The following is a 13,990-nucleotide window of genomic DNA, read 5'->3' as shown; positions in this document are numbered from 1 at the left end:
ACCCTTATCTTGTCATTATCCGCCAGTTTCTATATGCTATTATTCATCAATTATAACCAAGAATATGATGTATTACCAGACAAACATGTTTTTGTTAATATTATATCAATATATTATATACTTACATATGTGCAAATATATATATAACTACAGTCCCATGACAGCGAATTACTAACACCATGCGGATTTTGCAAATTCTATGTTTAGAGCTAAATATTGAAGAGTAGGTTCGTAAAATTAAAACAAAGATGTGTTTATAATGATTATACATAGTTTATTTACAATATTAATACAACATATATATATATATATATATATATATATATATATATTATTAATATTTTGTATGTCCACCCTTATTTCGGAGACACGATGCTATTCTTTTGGGCATACTCTCGATACAAGACGCAATGGTTGACTTTATCTCAGGATCTCCCTGCCACACAGAAATTATGTTTTGTTTTAGGATATTTTTATTGGTACATTGGAGCTTATTTAATTTCATTTTAAGGGTATGCCAGACATTTTCTATAGGATTTAGATCGGGAGAATTACCGGGCCAGTGAAGGAGTGGTAAATTGTGGTCGGACATGATTTTTTTCACAATTTTGGCTTTATGGCAGGGTGCAATAATATTGCATTAAGTGCAGGCGATCCCTTTTGTCAATTTTGTTTTGTATAGAGTGCTGTGGCGGCTCGCTTATACGACATGGTCGAGTTTGGTTGCCTTCCTGCGAGTGGGAACCAACTCGGCTGGGTTCGGAGAGCTACTACTCACTCTGTCTTCAGCTGTCATATAATAAACACGTGCATTAACATGCCAGTCGTCTCATTCGTTCATCCTCCATACTGGTGACCCCCGACATCGAGCCACGCAGCCTCGATCAATTTCAACATGCCGCTCATCCCATGCCGCTCATCCCTGCCTCGCCGAGTCAGGCGGGAGAAGCTACCCGCCGCGCCCCCATCGCCATCAACACGCGTCGCGGCCCGCGGGTGACAATAAACGAGCAGACACGGCTACCTACCTACCTACCGACGTCCAGCCACAACGTCGACGACAGGTGCTTTTAAAAAATGGGGGAGCGAATGAGACGACGATCTTGACAGCTGGATGTGGAGTCATGCGCGATCCACTACACATAGAACGGTCATCCAGCACCACAAGACATACACCACCTCAGCACCATCATCATCATCAAGGCCCCGTCCGTCCCCACGAGCGTCGTCACGCCGAGACGGGCGGAAGCGCTACAACACCTCCACGAGCCACAACGACTCACAGTCCAGCTCGGAGTATCATCAACCACATCGATGCCCCTGCCGCCCCCACCGCCCCACCAACCGACATCAGCCTCGGAAGAGCGGCGCCGCCGCAGCATCGCATCGGCGCGACCATCGGACCACCCACCGTCCTGCTCGCGACGTCACCGCCCTCGAATCTACCGACCATTCAGGGCGGTACACCTATGTACACAGCGGATGACCCACGTCAACAATTTTTTTTCTCCCCACGTAATAATTTTTTCTCTTTGTGTAACAATAATTTTTTTCTTTTGTAAAATTTGTTTCTTTGTAATTTTGGTATCGCTGATGCTGGGGGGGGAGTGATGTGGCGGCTCGCTTATACGACATGGTCGAGTTTGGTTGCCTTCCTGCGAGTGGGAACCAACTCGGCTGGGTTCGGAGAGCTACTACTCACTCTGTCTTCAGCTGTCATATAATAAACACGTGCATTAACATGCCAGTCGTCTCATTCGTTCATCCTCCATAGTGCAATAGGGTGTATCGCAATACCGTTATATATTGCGAAGCATTCATCATCCCTTCTACAAAATACAATGGCCCCCGACCTTCCGCACTAATTGAGCCCCAAATCATGAGTGACAGCGGGTGTTTCACATTTTTTATGACACAGGACTCATTATACCGCTTACCGACTCGCCTACGTACGTATTGGTGAGTCGGTGTCATCAATTGAATTGACGACTCGTCAGAGAAGTGAACCTTAAAAATGTTAAAAACATCGATTAATTCAATTCATTCAAAAAAAATTAAACAAATAATTTAATTTCAATTAAATTACCCCTTTCCAATCGTCGAGGGTGAAGTGGCGATGCTCATTAGCCAAATTGAGCCTGGCTTTCTTCATTTTTGGCGTCAAAAGCGTTTTTTTAAGTAGCTGCCTGCCTTTCATCCCCGCGTCTGCGAGACGGCGTTGTATTGTCCGAGTCGATATTTCGGTTCCGCTCCCGTAAATTCGTCTGGATTTTTTTATTTGTGGCAAACCGATCCTTCTCAACAGTATTTATAATATATCGATCGACTCGAGGACCGTATTTTCGAGTGCCACAACAATTCTTACGCTTGGTGACCGTAGGATTTTCACCTCTTTTTAGTTGGGTGCTAATTTTATGCACACTGAAAACGCTAACCCCCTGATCTTTAGCAATATATCGTATAGAATACTTCCCAGTATTTAATAATATGGAAATATTGGCGATTTTCTCCATAGATAAATCTTTATTTCTTCCCATCTAAAAAGGAAAGGGGTTTTTTTCACAAGCAATTTAAACAAATAATTAAGTCAGATTTAAAAAATTTAAACACTTTAACTTACTTCAATGATATCGATAATATACAGGAAAGCAAAAATCTCTTCAAAACTAACTTTTCTCCCAGTGAAAGCACACGTCTACACCAAACGAATTTCAAAGCCAAACTGTGTATTTGCACTTGTTCGGTTTTTAAACTATTTGTATAAACACTACTCATCCTATCCTTCTCTAAATACATAGAATAGAATACAATGAATGGTCTACAAAAAAAACCAACCCAAAATGTTACTTAAGACGGCGCAGGTACACAAAATAGGGTAAATACGCGGGTGTTAGTAATTCGTTGTCATACGACTGTATATAATCAGCCTTTCGATAATTCGAAACGCCTTATAATATCATTTCATATTCTCATCCATTTCGTACTTATATATTTTATATACAAAACATAAAAAAGCCTCGTTTTTAATAAATAATTATATTATAAAAAAAGTTTTTTAAAAACATACCTCTTCTATAATTTGTATATAAAATTATTATTTTGAATAAAAATACCAATAATTTTATTTTACTACCGCCATCTATGTTTAAAACTAAAAACTGGATAAACGTTAGGCACTTTTCAGAAATCCAAATTTCAAACGCGTCTTATACGATATTTTTGCACCATCGTAATGGCGGAGAATCCATTTACTTATATTGATGACCAAAATGAACAATATGGCAAAGTATGAAAACGATCGGATAAGAGGCAAATTTTTTCCTGAATTGTAATCGTAAGTGAAACGTGAAGGAGGTACGTTAAAAAACTTTTTTCATATTTTGTAACTCAATAAGGTGTATGCAAAGTATATTTTCCATTTTTATTTTGATATAAAAAATATTTTTTTGAAAAAAAAATTTAATCTGACCAATTTTTGCCTCCTAAGAAAAAGCTGATATGACGTCCCTGTTAAGTACACTCGTTGCTTTAGGCGAGTGTACATGTTCGATTGAAATAAAAAAAAAAAAATCTCAAAAATCGACATCTAAGTGTCGATTTTAAGAGCGGATGCACCGCATCCCTAAGTGTAATACATGATATGTATGTACGTAAAATCTTTAAAATTTGGCATACATATAGACATTATCCCATATGATTTGCAAGATGTTGTTTGATCACAAGTTGCGTGCATTACACACAATTTAAATTTATGAATGTATATTCTTTTATTTTAATTGTTTTTTTATTATTATGGATACATTTGACCGAAGAATGGCTGATTTCAATAATTTCTTCTATAAAGAAATGTACGAGAGGGAAAAAAGACTGAGACAAAAATTTTTTCATCAAAATACACATGTATATCTTCAATATGAAAAAGATACAGATTCAGACGTTTTGGACGAGACTCGGGCCTTGATTGAACAATTTAAAGCAGTGAGTTTATAATAATTTTTTTTATGAAACAAATGAATTTACGGCCTAGTATAGTTTTATATTAATTTTCTTACAGGAAATAAAGTTTTTATTTAAACCGATAAAACAAAAACTAAATCTGAGATAGGTGGAGTCGCTACAGGTTTCAAAAATTGCATGCGAAAATTCGTATCTATTGAAAATTGCTTTCAACAATTAAATGTCGAGGTCAACCAGGATATCTTTACAATTTAAAAAATATTGTTTTCGAGTCGAATAAATTATATTTATAGAATAAATACTTGTTTTAAGACTTTACGATACAAAAAAATAAACATTAACTTGTCATATGCACAATAGAGGGGGTCCGCGATGAGAAAAATAGTTATCATTTAACACGTTTAGATGTAATATTTAGCGATGAATGTATTTTTGATCACTGGATTTGCATATGCATAATTATTTCAGGTGTCAATTTAGGGTACATCGAAAACAACGAGTGGTGTTTTATGCACATTCTGTATTTTTTTTATATTTTAATCATATGATATGATATGATATGCAAGGATTTAAATAGGATAACAATATTGATGTATTTTACACTGTCGATGTGTGGAGGCTGGTATTGTTGTGGCACCGGACCGGTAAATCACTCAATAAAATATGACAAATATCATTTTAAGCTGTTTATTTTATTATGAAATACAAAGTTTATATTTTTCCAATTTTTTAAGGCCATTTATAAATTATTTTTATAAGTAAGATTTAATTTGTATGAAATATGGTCGACAAAAAAAAGTGAATTTGCGGCTGGCTTTGTTCATAAATAATATTATATTTGATAATTTAAAGAATTTCCTCCTCTATAATTTCAGTCATCAACAATTTACCAAAATAGGGTCACTCAAGTAGTACATTGTTATAACACATTTAACACTTTTAAAATTGTAACATTTCTATAAAGGTAATTTATTACATTAGGTATAATATTGCATAGACAACTTAACTAATCCATCAAATAAACAACACATATTCAAGAAGTGATTTCGTCCAATCGATGCGTATAAAAACCTAATTTGGATCAATTTTAATTTGCAGACCTCATAGTAAATATGTGTACGTACATATTGTGCATTGTATATACAATATGTACGTATACATACATATATATATGTATATAAATATATATTGAAATAAAGTCGAAACAAAGGTCTCTTTGCGAACAAAAACCGGCATTACCTCGCCGAGTTAGTAAAAATCGTACAAGTCCTACCGGGTTATAATCTTACATACATACGTACATATTTACATTCACATTTTAAACATTTACAGTAATAGTTATTATATAATAATTACAAACTTGGCAGACTTAGCGCATCATAAGGACTGTATCGTCTTTGAAAGAATCGGAAATCACGTGAAAGAATCGGGTTAGCCATCAAATTAGCAAACGAGAGTGCATTACCAGATTCACTTTCCCCTCCCCCTCTAAATCTCGATCGTCAGATCGGAAAGAAACGACGAGAAGTTTCAATAAAACCTTTATTTTTAACTTTAAATTAAACCGACAGTACACACATGTTAATATTTATTTTGTACAGCCTCTTAAAATTAATCGTCTATATAATATTATATATTATATACAATATGTAAATAATTAACATTACTTTACTTTCCAACAGTGCCAACATAATCAGAGTCTACTGTACAATACATAATATGTTATTATCACAGTTTGTCACGATGGCTAACCCAATGAACCAATCAAAAACTCAGAAGTCAGAAAGAAAATTTCGGAAACACATTTCGGAAATTCATATATCCATTCAATAAAAATGAATGGAGATATGCACGCACTTTCACCAAAAAATTGTTCAAAAACGACAGTCAAATGTTTGTCATAGTTTGCGTTCAAATGTCATACATCAAATGTGCACTTGTTTTTGAGTATTTCCAAACGAATCACTGCAACCGCATCTGCCCCGACCACTCGCAATGGCTTACGTTCCACTATACGAAGCTTCTTGTTGGGAATGGAGAGTGGTTCCGATGAGAGCGGCCGGGGGCTCGGGTAGCTCTCCTCCCGTCCACTGAATCAACTCGTGCTCCGGCATTTGCGTCGATTGGAAGTGGTCTTTCAGGAGCATTTGAGAAAAATTGCAATGCATCTGAAACGTTTCAGTTTCACGCGCCTGCTCGCCACACAATCGGTACAGATCTGAAGGGAATAAAACAACGCCAAAAGTTAAACACACACACACACACACCACTAAATCACTACTCTACTCTACTCTTCATCAAAATACCTTTGAGGATTGCCGATGCCCATAATTGCACGTGAACGTCGGGTATTTTACTCGCCAGTTGCATCGCCGGAGTGACCATGTTCATACTCTCTCGTGAATTATTCAACGATAGGAATATGTGACCGAGTAAAACCAACGAACAAGACGTCAGCCGATTCAAGTCTTCGGCGTTGGCCATTTTTAACGTTTCTCTAAGATACCTCCTACGAAATTAAAAAAAATCAAGATAAACAAAAGCACTAAGTAATACACACAATTTATTTTTATTATCCGGCTGTACACAGTTTACTCACTTGGCTTCGTTATATCGGGCTTGGAAGAACGCTTGAAGACCTTGAACGTAATATGCGGCCGCTCGTAGGCTATGCGAATTTGAGGGTAAATTTTCCGGATTTATGTGTTCCAAGAGGGCGTTCAGTTCGGCTTCTCTCTTCCCTCGGATGTAAACTATCGCCAGGTTCAAATTGGCAAATGTCCACAGTTCGCGTTCTTGCGACGACTGAAACATTGTACATAAAATATGAAATGTAGGGTAAAACACAACAACACACATTATAATGTCGAAAATACGATACCGAAATGGCGGCGTTAAATTGCGCTTCGGCAGCCTCCATACAGTTCATACTCATCGCGTACAATCCGAGGAGTGTGTGCAATTGAGGTCGGTGCCGAGCGAGCAATTTCGGATTCGCCCGACACAGAGCTGCCCCGGCGCTGATTTCCTGCAGAGCTGCAGATTTGTTGCCCGTCACCAGGCGGCACATGATCATATGTTCCAAAAGCATCAGTTGAAAAACTGATAATATAGGCTTATTGTCCACAACTGAAAATCACAACAGACGCGTGAAATAAACGCGTGAGAGACGACGGCACGAATGATACGACACGCCGGTGTGCTTACTTTTCAACTTGTCTATTTGAGTGAGGGCTTTGTCCGTGTATTTATGAGCCTTGTCCATGTATCCAGCTTGCATGGAATGCATCACCGTGACCAGATATACTAAAACGTACAAATGTTCTTTGGGCATCCACAGAAACATGTCGCCCACGCACGACCCGCACACGGCTGAAAAAATCATCACGGTGAGTTTTAAATGGGGTCGAAAGACCGAATTCGAAACGTCGTAAAGCGCGTCATTACCTTCGTCGGAAGGCCAAGTCGGAGACATGATGGTCTGGATACTCTGTTGCAATTGTTTCAAACACGGCTTTACGCTCTTCACCTGTCCCGCCATTAAATAGTGACACACCTGAAATATTTCAAAATGAACGATTGCGAACGACTTATCGACCGCCGGAGAACGAAAACGACAACTAACCTGTAAAACGAGAAAATAGACTTTTAAATATTCCTTTTGATGAAGACTACCGCTCCACGAGTCCACCAAGTGGCCCGCTTGGTTTAGTAAAGGTAAAACTTCCTGGATCTTCTTGTCGATCAACAACAACTGTAACGAGAGACAGCGATATAATTAGGGATTACAATACTGAAAGATGATTTTGGTAATACCGGTATTTTACCAGAAAATGGTAAAATAAGGTGCTGATTTTCTAATTACGTTCATACATTGAAAATGTGATAAAATATATTATTTGGTATATTTTTCAGTATGATATATACATATACAATTCAATTAGTGTATTGAAAAAAATATATAACTTGTCTTTTAAAAACAACTAATTCCCCAACTGAAAGTTAACTTTTCGTTTGCATCTCCAGTGAACGATGATTGGATATCTGATAAGCTTTAGTCAGAATTGTAAAAAAAAAAAAAACAATTAAAAACATTAGTTTCTATGAAACATTATACCTTTTGGGACGTACTTCCTTTACAGTTTTTACCCGAATATCTTGTATTTGAATGTTTGGGATTGGCATATTTTTCAATAAACATGCAAAGTGTGCTCGAGATATAGGAAGAAATGTTTTTTTTATTAACTTTTTGAGTGCTGACGTTTATTCTGTTGAAAGCTTGTTACGCTGAAAATTTCGCAAACATTTTTAACTAGAATTATTTATAAATCCAATAGAAAGCTGGTATAAAAATTGTAGCCGAGCAAAATAAACAGTAGATCATTATCCTAGATAACTACCGCTGAGGATTTCGAGTTTTGTAAACGTGTGGTGTTTAGACTCTCTAATATATCTCGCAACAATATAAAATAAACAAAAGAAGTCTATTGATGAATGTGTTTTTCCAAAACTAGATCCATCTTCTTCATTGTTGTGAAAATGTAATGCTCACAATCTAAAATACTCGACGAGTCGGGAAATTCTGCTATGGTTATAAATTGAAAAATTCCAGGATGATCCAGTCTTTATAAACATTGAAATGTTTAGACGATTCACGTTCAATGCATCTTTTTTTCAACGCTACCTGGAAAGGCTTAGATGACTATCGGCATATTTCAGGTTCATGGACAAAACGCCGACTGGCGTCGGTTTGTCATTGGGAGTGTTAAAAGATATCGAAAGTAGCGGCAAAAGCGACGAGGAAAACACGAATGAAGTGTAAATTACCATCCCCCGGCTGAGCAGAAACAGCACCCGGGTGTAGTGGGCGTTGGATATGTGCGCATAGTCGACTCCGACGCCCAGCAGACTGCTCGCGATTTCGTAGTCCTTCTCGGTGGCGTGGATTTGCTGCGGAAAGAAGAGAAGACGTGAGAGTGTGGGTGTGTTTGAGGTGGTGTTGTTGGAGAAGAGTAGGTGAGGTGAGGTGAGGTGAAGTGGTTACGGCCAGCTGGAAGATGAGCCTGCAGTGCCAGTAGACGTTGTGTTGCGACAGCTCGATGGCCTTCCGGAGTGTGGGTTTGGAGAGCGTCGACTGCGACTGCTGTTCGTACACTTCGGCCAGAACGCTCGCCGCCTCGAACTTGACGTCGTCGAACCCGTTGGGGATGGTCTGCGACAGCATCCACTGAAAGAGTATGGTGTTAGAGTGTATAGAAGAGAATAGAAGAAGAGAGAGAAAGAGAGGGTACCGAGAGCTCGAGGTGGTTGACGGCCAGGTCCGTGTTGGTTGTGTGGTTGAGCAAGATGTTGCCGAGCTGAAGGTGGGTTCGCGCCTCGACGCGGGTCGGCGGCCGAAACGAGAAGACGGCCTGCAGACATCTGACGCAGCCGCGGATGTCGGGCGGCGACGACGTGCGGAACGACTCGGCCAGCCCCAGCAGTCCGATGTACCACGCGTCTGCCGACAGGGCCATCACTGCACTGCACTCTTCACTTCACCTCCTCACCAACACCACAACCACAACACCGCTGCTTCTGCCCGACGCGCCCCTGACACCGCGACACGCGACCATGCCCGCCACTACGTTTCACACTTCAACCCTTCGAATGCCGACCAACGCCGATCGCCATTTTCTCCACCTCCCCCCACTCCGTCACTCTGAAATACGCGTTCTTTTTTCACAACGCGTCAAAAATACACAAGAATAAAATTCCAGGTAGCATTAAGAGGGCTGTACACCCGAAACCTTAATTATGTTACCGTTCCTTTCTTCGATATATATATTGAGTGTATGTATATATTGAGTGAATGCGACAATATATATCAATATATATCAATATATATAATATATATCAATATATATATATATATATCAATATATACAATATATATCAATATATATATTGAGTGAATGCGACAGTTGCGCTTCGACCAGATAAAACGTATTCTAAATTGACAAAATCGAGGTTTCGTATTCTACTATTTTCACCTCCAAAACTGGACCAATTTTTAAAAAAAAATCAGCATCGGTATGAGAAAGATACTTCCTGTGCATCTATTGGCGTATTTTTTAAAAAATCGACCGTTAAATAAGCATGCTGGACCAGTTTCGTGGGTGTAAAAAAGAGGCGATTTTATAGATGTTTGGAGGCTCCTAGCTCCTATAAAAAATAATTAATTAAAAAAATAAAACGATAGATGCACCCCAATAATAATAATAATAATAGCTTTTATTCCAGACGATGAGGAGAATAGTACAATCCCCAACGCCCATATAAATAATATATAGATAATAAAAAAAAAGTATTGAAAAATAGTAAACAAAAAATAAATAAATAAATACATAAGTAAATATATAAATATTATTGATAATAAATAATAATAATAATAAATAATAATAATAAATAATAATAATAATAATTATAATAAATATAATAAATAAATAATAATAAATAAGTCTAATAATAATAAATAATAATAATTTTATGTCTATTCAAGGCAGTCGGTGTAGCAGTTCCATCCATCGAACATACAATGAAGAATGCAAATGAGAAGATGCAGCAGCAAGAAGACAATTAGGCGATAAAAATATACGAAGACGTAGAGAGGCCGCTCTCATCCTGAGAATGGCTTCAAAATGAGGCACATGCCCTTCTACAAACATTTGCGACGCGCTACAGCTCCTAGGTAACCCGAAAAGAGCACGGTAACAGTTGTTGTATTGTACCTTTATCTTCCTCATCGTCTCCCGCTTGTATCTGGTCCATAATTCACCAGTATAGAGGCTAGTACAAAAGGACATAAATAATTGTCTCTTAACCTCTACACTGGAGTGGAAAAATCGTCTAGCCAGCATATTTGCCCTTACACAAATGGCTCTTCTTTGTCTTTCGATGTCACGGTCATCAGATAGATCCTCCGTCAGCAAGTGTCCCAGATACTTGACTTCCCTAACAGTTTCGAGATTACGCCCATCTAAAATAATTTTGGGGACGAAATGAGGACCTCGACCGTATCAGAAAATCAATACCAATGATAGATATCCATAGCATATTAAAAAATAATTTCTCTAGTGCTATAATTGAGGAAGGGAGAAGTATAGTACGTTTATATGGACAAGGTGCTGCTGTCCAGCCTTCTTAAACACGGCTCGTGTAATCCGTGTCAATGTTACATGTGTCTGGTTTACACCGGAATTTCTCAATTTATAACCATGACAGAATTTACCGATGGAAATACCTAACTGTTGAGTATTTTAGATTGTGGCTTGGCATTTAGATTGTTAGCATTACATTTTAACAACATGAAGAAGATGGAACTAATTTTGAAAAAATACATTCATAAATAAAATTCTTTTATTTATTTTATATTGTTGCAATATATATTAATATAAATACACATTTACAAAACTCTAAATCTTCAGCGGTAGATATCTAAGGTTTGTTTTGCTTAACTACAATTTTTATACCTGCTGAATTTCTAAATAATTCTAGTTGGACTTTCAACATAAAAGACGTCAGTACTAAGAGGATTAAGCGAACGAATCTTTGTCCCCCAGATATTAATATTGATATAAGGAAAAAAATATATGGTAAAAATCAAAATCAAAAATAAGTTCTTAAAATTTGACCATCAATGACAAAATGGTTAGGAAGACAGTGTAATATGCAATATGCACCCTCTTCGCTCCGAAAAAGTGACGCAGAAAAGGAGAAAAGCGCGATACAGAAAGGTGGTAGCGAGCTACCGGCCACCGGCGTTTGAATGTCCTCTGCTAGAATAGAAACTCTACCGGACACGTTCCCCTTGCCACTGCACCTACATTTTATAGTGTGTTTGGATGTATTACAGTTAGCCGCAATGGCTCTCGTGTGCAGTCACCGACGCTCACTACGAGTCAGAGCCACACCGTCCATATATGCGAATTGTGCAAATCATACGGCGGCCGTAAAGGTAAAAGGCAACCAAAGGTAAAAATAAGACTATTTTCCACATGTTTTGCCGGATGTTATCACGGCCACTTTTTGTATTTTGTACTGAGAAACAATTTTCGAATACAAACCATACAACAAGGTGACCAGCATGTATGTTTTCGCCAATAAAACACCATCCGAGTGGCGTTAAAATATTGTGCTGTAAGCTGCGAACTAATTAACAGATGCAAACACTGGAGAATCTGATTTAAATAGGATTGAATCATATAATGAACGTAAAAGACATACTAAAATATATATGTGAATAAATTTATATTCAACATTTCCGAATCTTTGCATTCCAATCAGAATATTTTTTCAAAATTAAAAATAATTAAAATCTACCTGAGGTCCTCAATGAGTCAAGAAAGATTATCGTCATTAGCTACACTATCAATCGAACACCAGCTCGTGGAGATCTTAATAAGTTTAAAAAAAAGCCTTCGTAAATATGAAAGCATGAAAATTTTATAAATCATTTTAAATACATATATTATTTAAAATTATATTTTGTGAAATGAGTGCGATTAAAATAAATTTCGAATTCCCTTTCGTTATCTAAATTATGTACATATGTACATACATTCATATCTTCGAAGTTGTTGCCATTTTTTTGTTTAAAATTGAAATGGGGGGGGGAGGGGGGAAAGCAGCAAAAATATTTTTGACAAAGGTGGCCGAACTTCTCGAGATTTGTAAAATTATTACATCGGTCGGACGGTGATATTCCTCTTGGACGGCTGATTTTGTTTTCAATATTCAATTTCATTATCAGGTCGACGCTAATATTGCATCGAAAGACCAGAGTATCGAGCGATTTTCATTTGTATACTTTTTAAATAAATAGATTTGTACAAAAATGTTGAAATATCTTTTATTAAACAAAATTTAGCTTTAAATTTTTTAATCACAACGAAAACTAGATTCCATAGGACCGCCGTTGTCAATTTTGCAGCCACGATAAAATTTCAGATGAAATCACTAATCTTGGACGGTCTGTCGTGTAATAACTATACACTTTTCAGTCTCAAGTTAGACTTTTTTTCTCCGACTTCAAAATTTAGATTGTAGATTGACCGAAAATAAACGTGACATTTAATGAAATTAATCCTACTCAGCGTTTAAACTACGCGTGTATAATAATGATATAAATATATTGCTCGTGCTGGAGTTAATTAAAATATTGCATTTCATATGAATAAAATTAATCCAAATAAACCCCGTATACTGTAGCTTGAGCGTAAAAATTATTGGTTTCGTACAAATGGTTCACATATTTGTCTCTCCGAGGATCCCAAAGAAATGTATGGTTTATTTGAACTCCTTGCATCTTTTTTTCGCCAATCACTACGGCTACGATTATCCTATACCTGAAATTGACTCAAAACCTGAATAAAAATGGCAATGTATGTGTCGATGTGACGATAGATGAAATGAAACGATGGATACCTGTCAAAATTTTCGCTTTTTATACCCGTTTTTATTTCTTCGACGATAGTGAAACACAATTCCTTTGCACACTGATCCGAATATTCGATTTCTTTCAAGTTCAATTCCAATACATTTTTTAGATGAATTTTCGTCTTCGCGACGTCGAACGGTCGCTTTGGCTCGACACGATAAGTGTTCTGGTGGGTTCTCACGTGTTTCTTGCTTTCTTCGATTGACATTGTGCGATCAGCGAATTTTTCAGTGACAATCGGGGTGAAAACACGCGCACTTAGTTACGCACGGTTGATTTATTTACTGTGCCAGAATTGCTTTACGGTACGTACCGATCCGTGCCAGGAACGAAACGTTCACAATTGCCACAACATTTTCATTTCAATATTAGGTTGGGTGTTCTTATATTGAAATTAAATACCAAATAAAACTTGTTATGAACCACTTTAACTGAAATAATACATCGACGCTGACCGATGAAAAAATGAATGCACGTCTGTTCATAATTATTTGTATGTATTTGAATTGAGATTTTTTTGGGGTTGAAATTCACGTCAAATCCGAAACACCGGAG

At 37.3% G+C, this 13,990-nt stretch overlaps 3 protein-coding genes and 1 long non-coding RNA gene across 5 annotated transcripts in view; 2 read left to right on the top strand and 2 right to left on the bottom strand.

Annotated features, from left to right (window-relative positions):
• Positions 1-13,990, top strand: part of LOC143916579 (uncharacterized) — a 590,438-nt gene that overhangs the window by 245,671 nt on the left and 330,777 nt on the right. The window lies entirely within an intron of this gene.
• On the top strand, positions 3,174-4,763 carry LOC143916596 (uncharacterized). Of its 2 annotated transcripts, none has more exons than XR_013260989.1 (3): positions 3,174-3,354; positions 3,813-3,978; positions 4,055-4,763. It is a non-coding gene; the product is annotated as an uncharacterized LOC143916596 (long non-coding RNA). The 2 variants fall into 2 exon arrangements; XR_013260990.1 differs by having other exon boundaries at positions 3,185-3,354; positions 3,845-3,978.
• Mau2 (Mau2 sister chromatid cohesion factor) lies at positions 4,689-9,596 on the bottom strand. Its single transcript, XM_077437733.1, has 10 exons — positions 9,249-9,596; positions 9,002-9,184; positions 8,785-8,907; positions 7,583-7,711; positions 7,405-7,513; positions 7,165-7,329; positions 6,839-7,086; positions 6,557-6,762; positions 6,264-6,466; positions 4,689-6,175 (listed from the first exon to the last, which is right to left on the bottom strand). Exons 1-10 carry the CDS (start codon positions 9,471-9,473, stop codon positions 5,958-5,960), a joined length of 1,809 nt encoding a protein of 602 aa, XP_077293859.1. The 5' UTR covers positions 9,474-9,596; the 3' UTR covers positions 4,689-5,957.
• LOC143917364 (dynein light chain Tctex-type 5-like) lies at positions 13,178-13,643 on the bottom strand. Its single transcript, XM_077438844.1, has 2 exons — positions 13,423-13,643; positions 13,178-13,343 (listed from the first exon to the last, which is right to left on the bottom strand). The coding sequence occupies exons 1-2, from the start codon at positions 13,641-13,643 to the stop codon at positions 13,178-13,180; spliced, it is 387 nt and encodes a 128-aa protein (XP_077294970.1).

This window comes from Arctopsyche grandis, chromosome 9 (assembly GCF_051622035.1).
Source record: "Arctopsyche grandis isolate Sample6627 chromosome 9, ASM5162203v2, whole genome shotgun sequence".
NCBI classification, from domain to species: Eukaryota; Metazoa; Arthropoda; class Insecta; order Trichoptera; family Hydropsychidae; genus Arctopsyche; species Arctopsyche grandis.
This window is presented reverse-complemented; position numbering and strand designations above follow the sequence as displayed.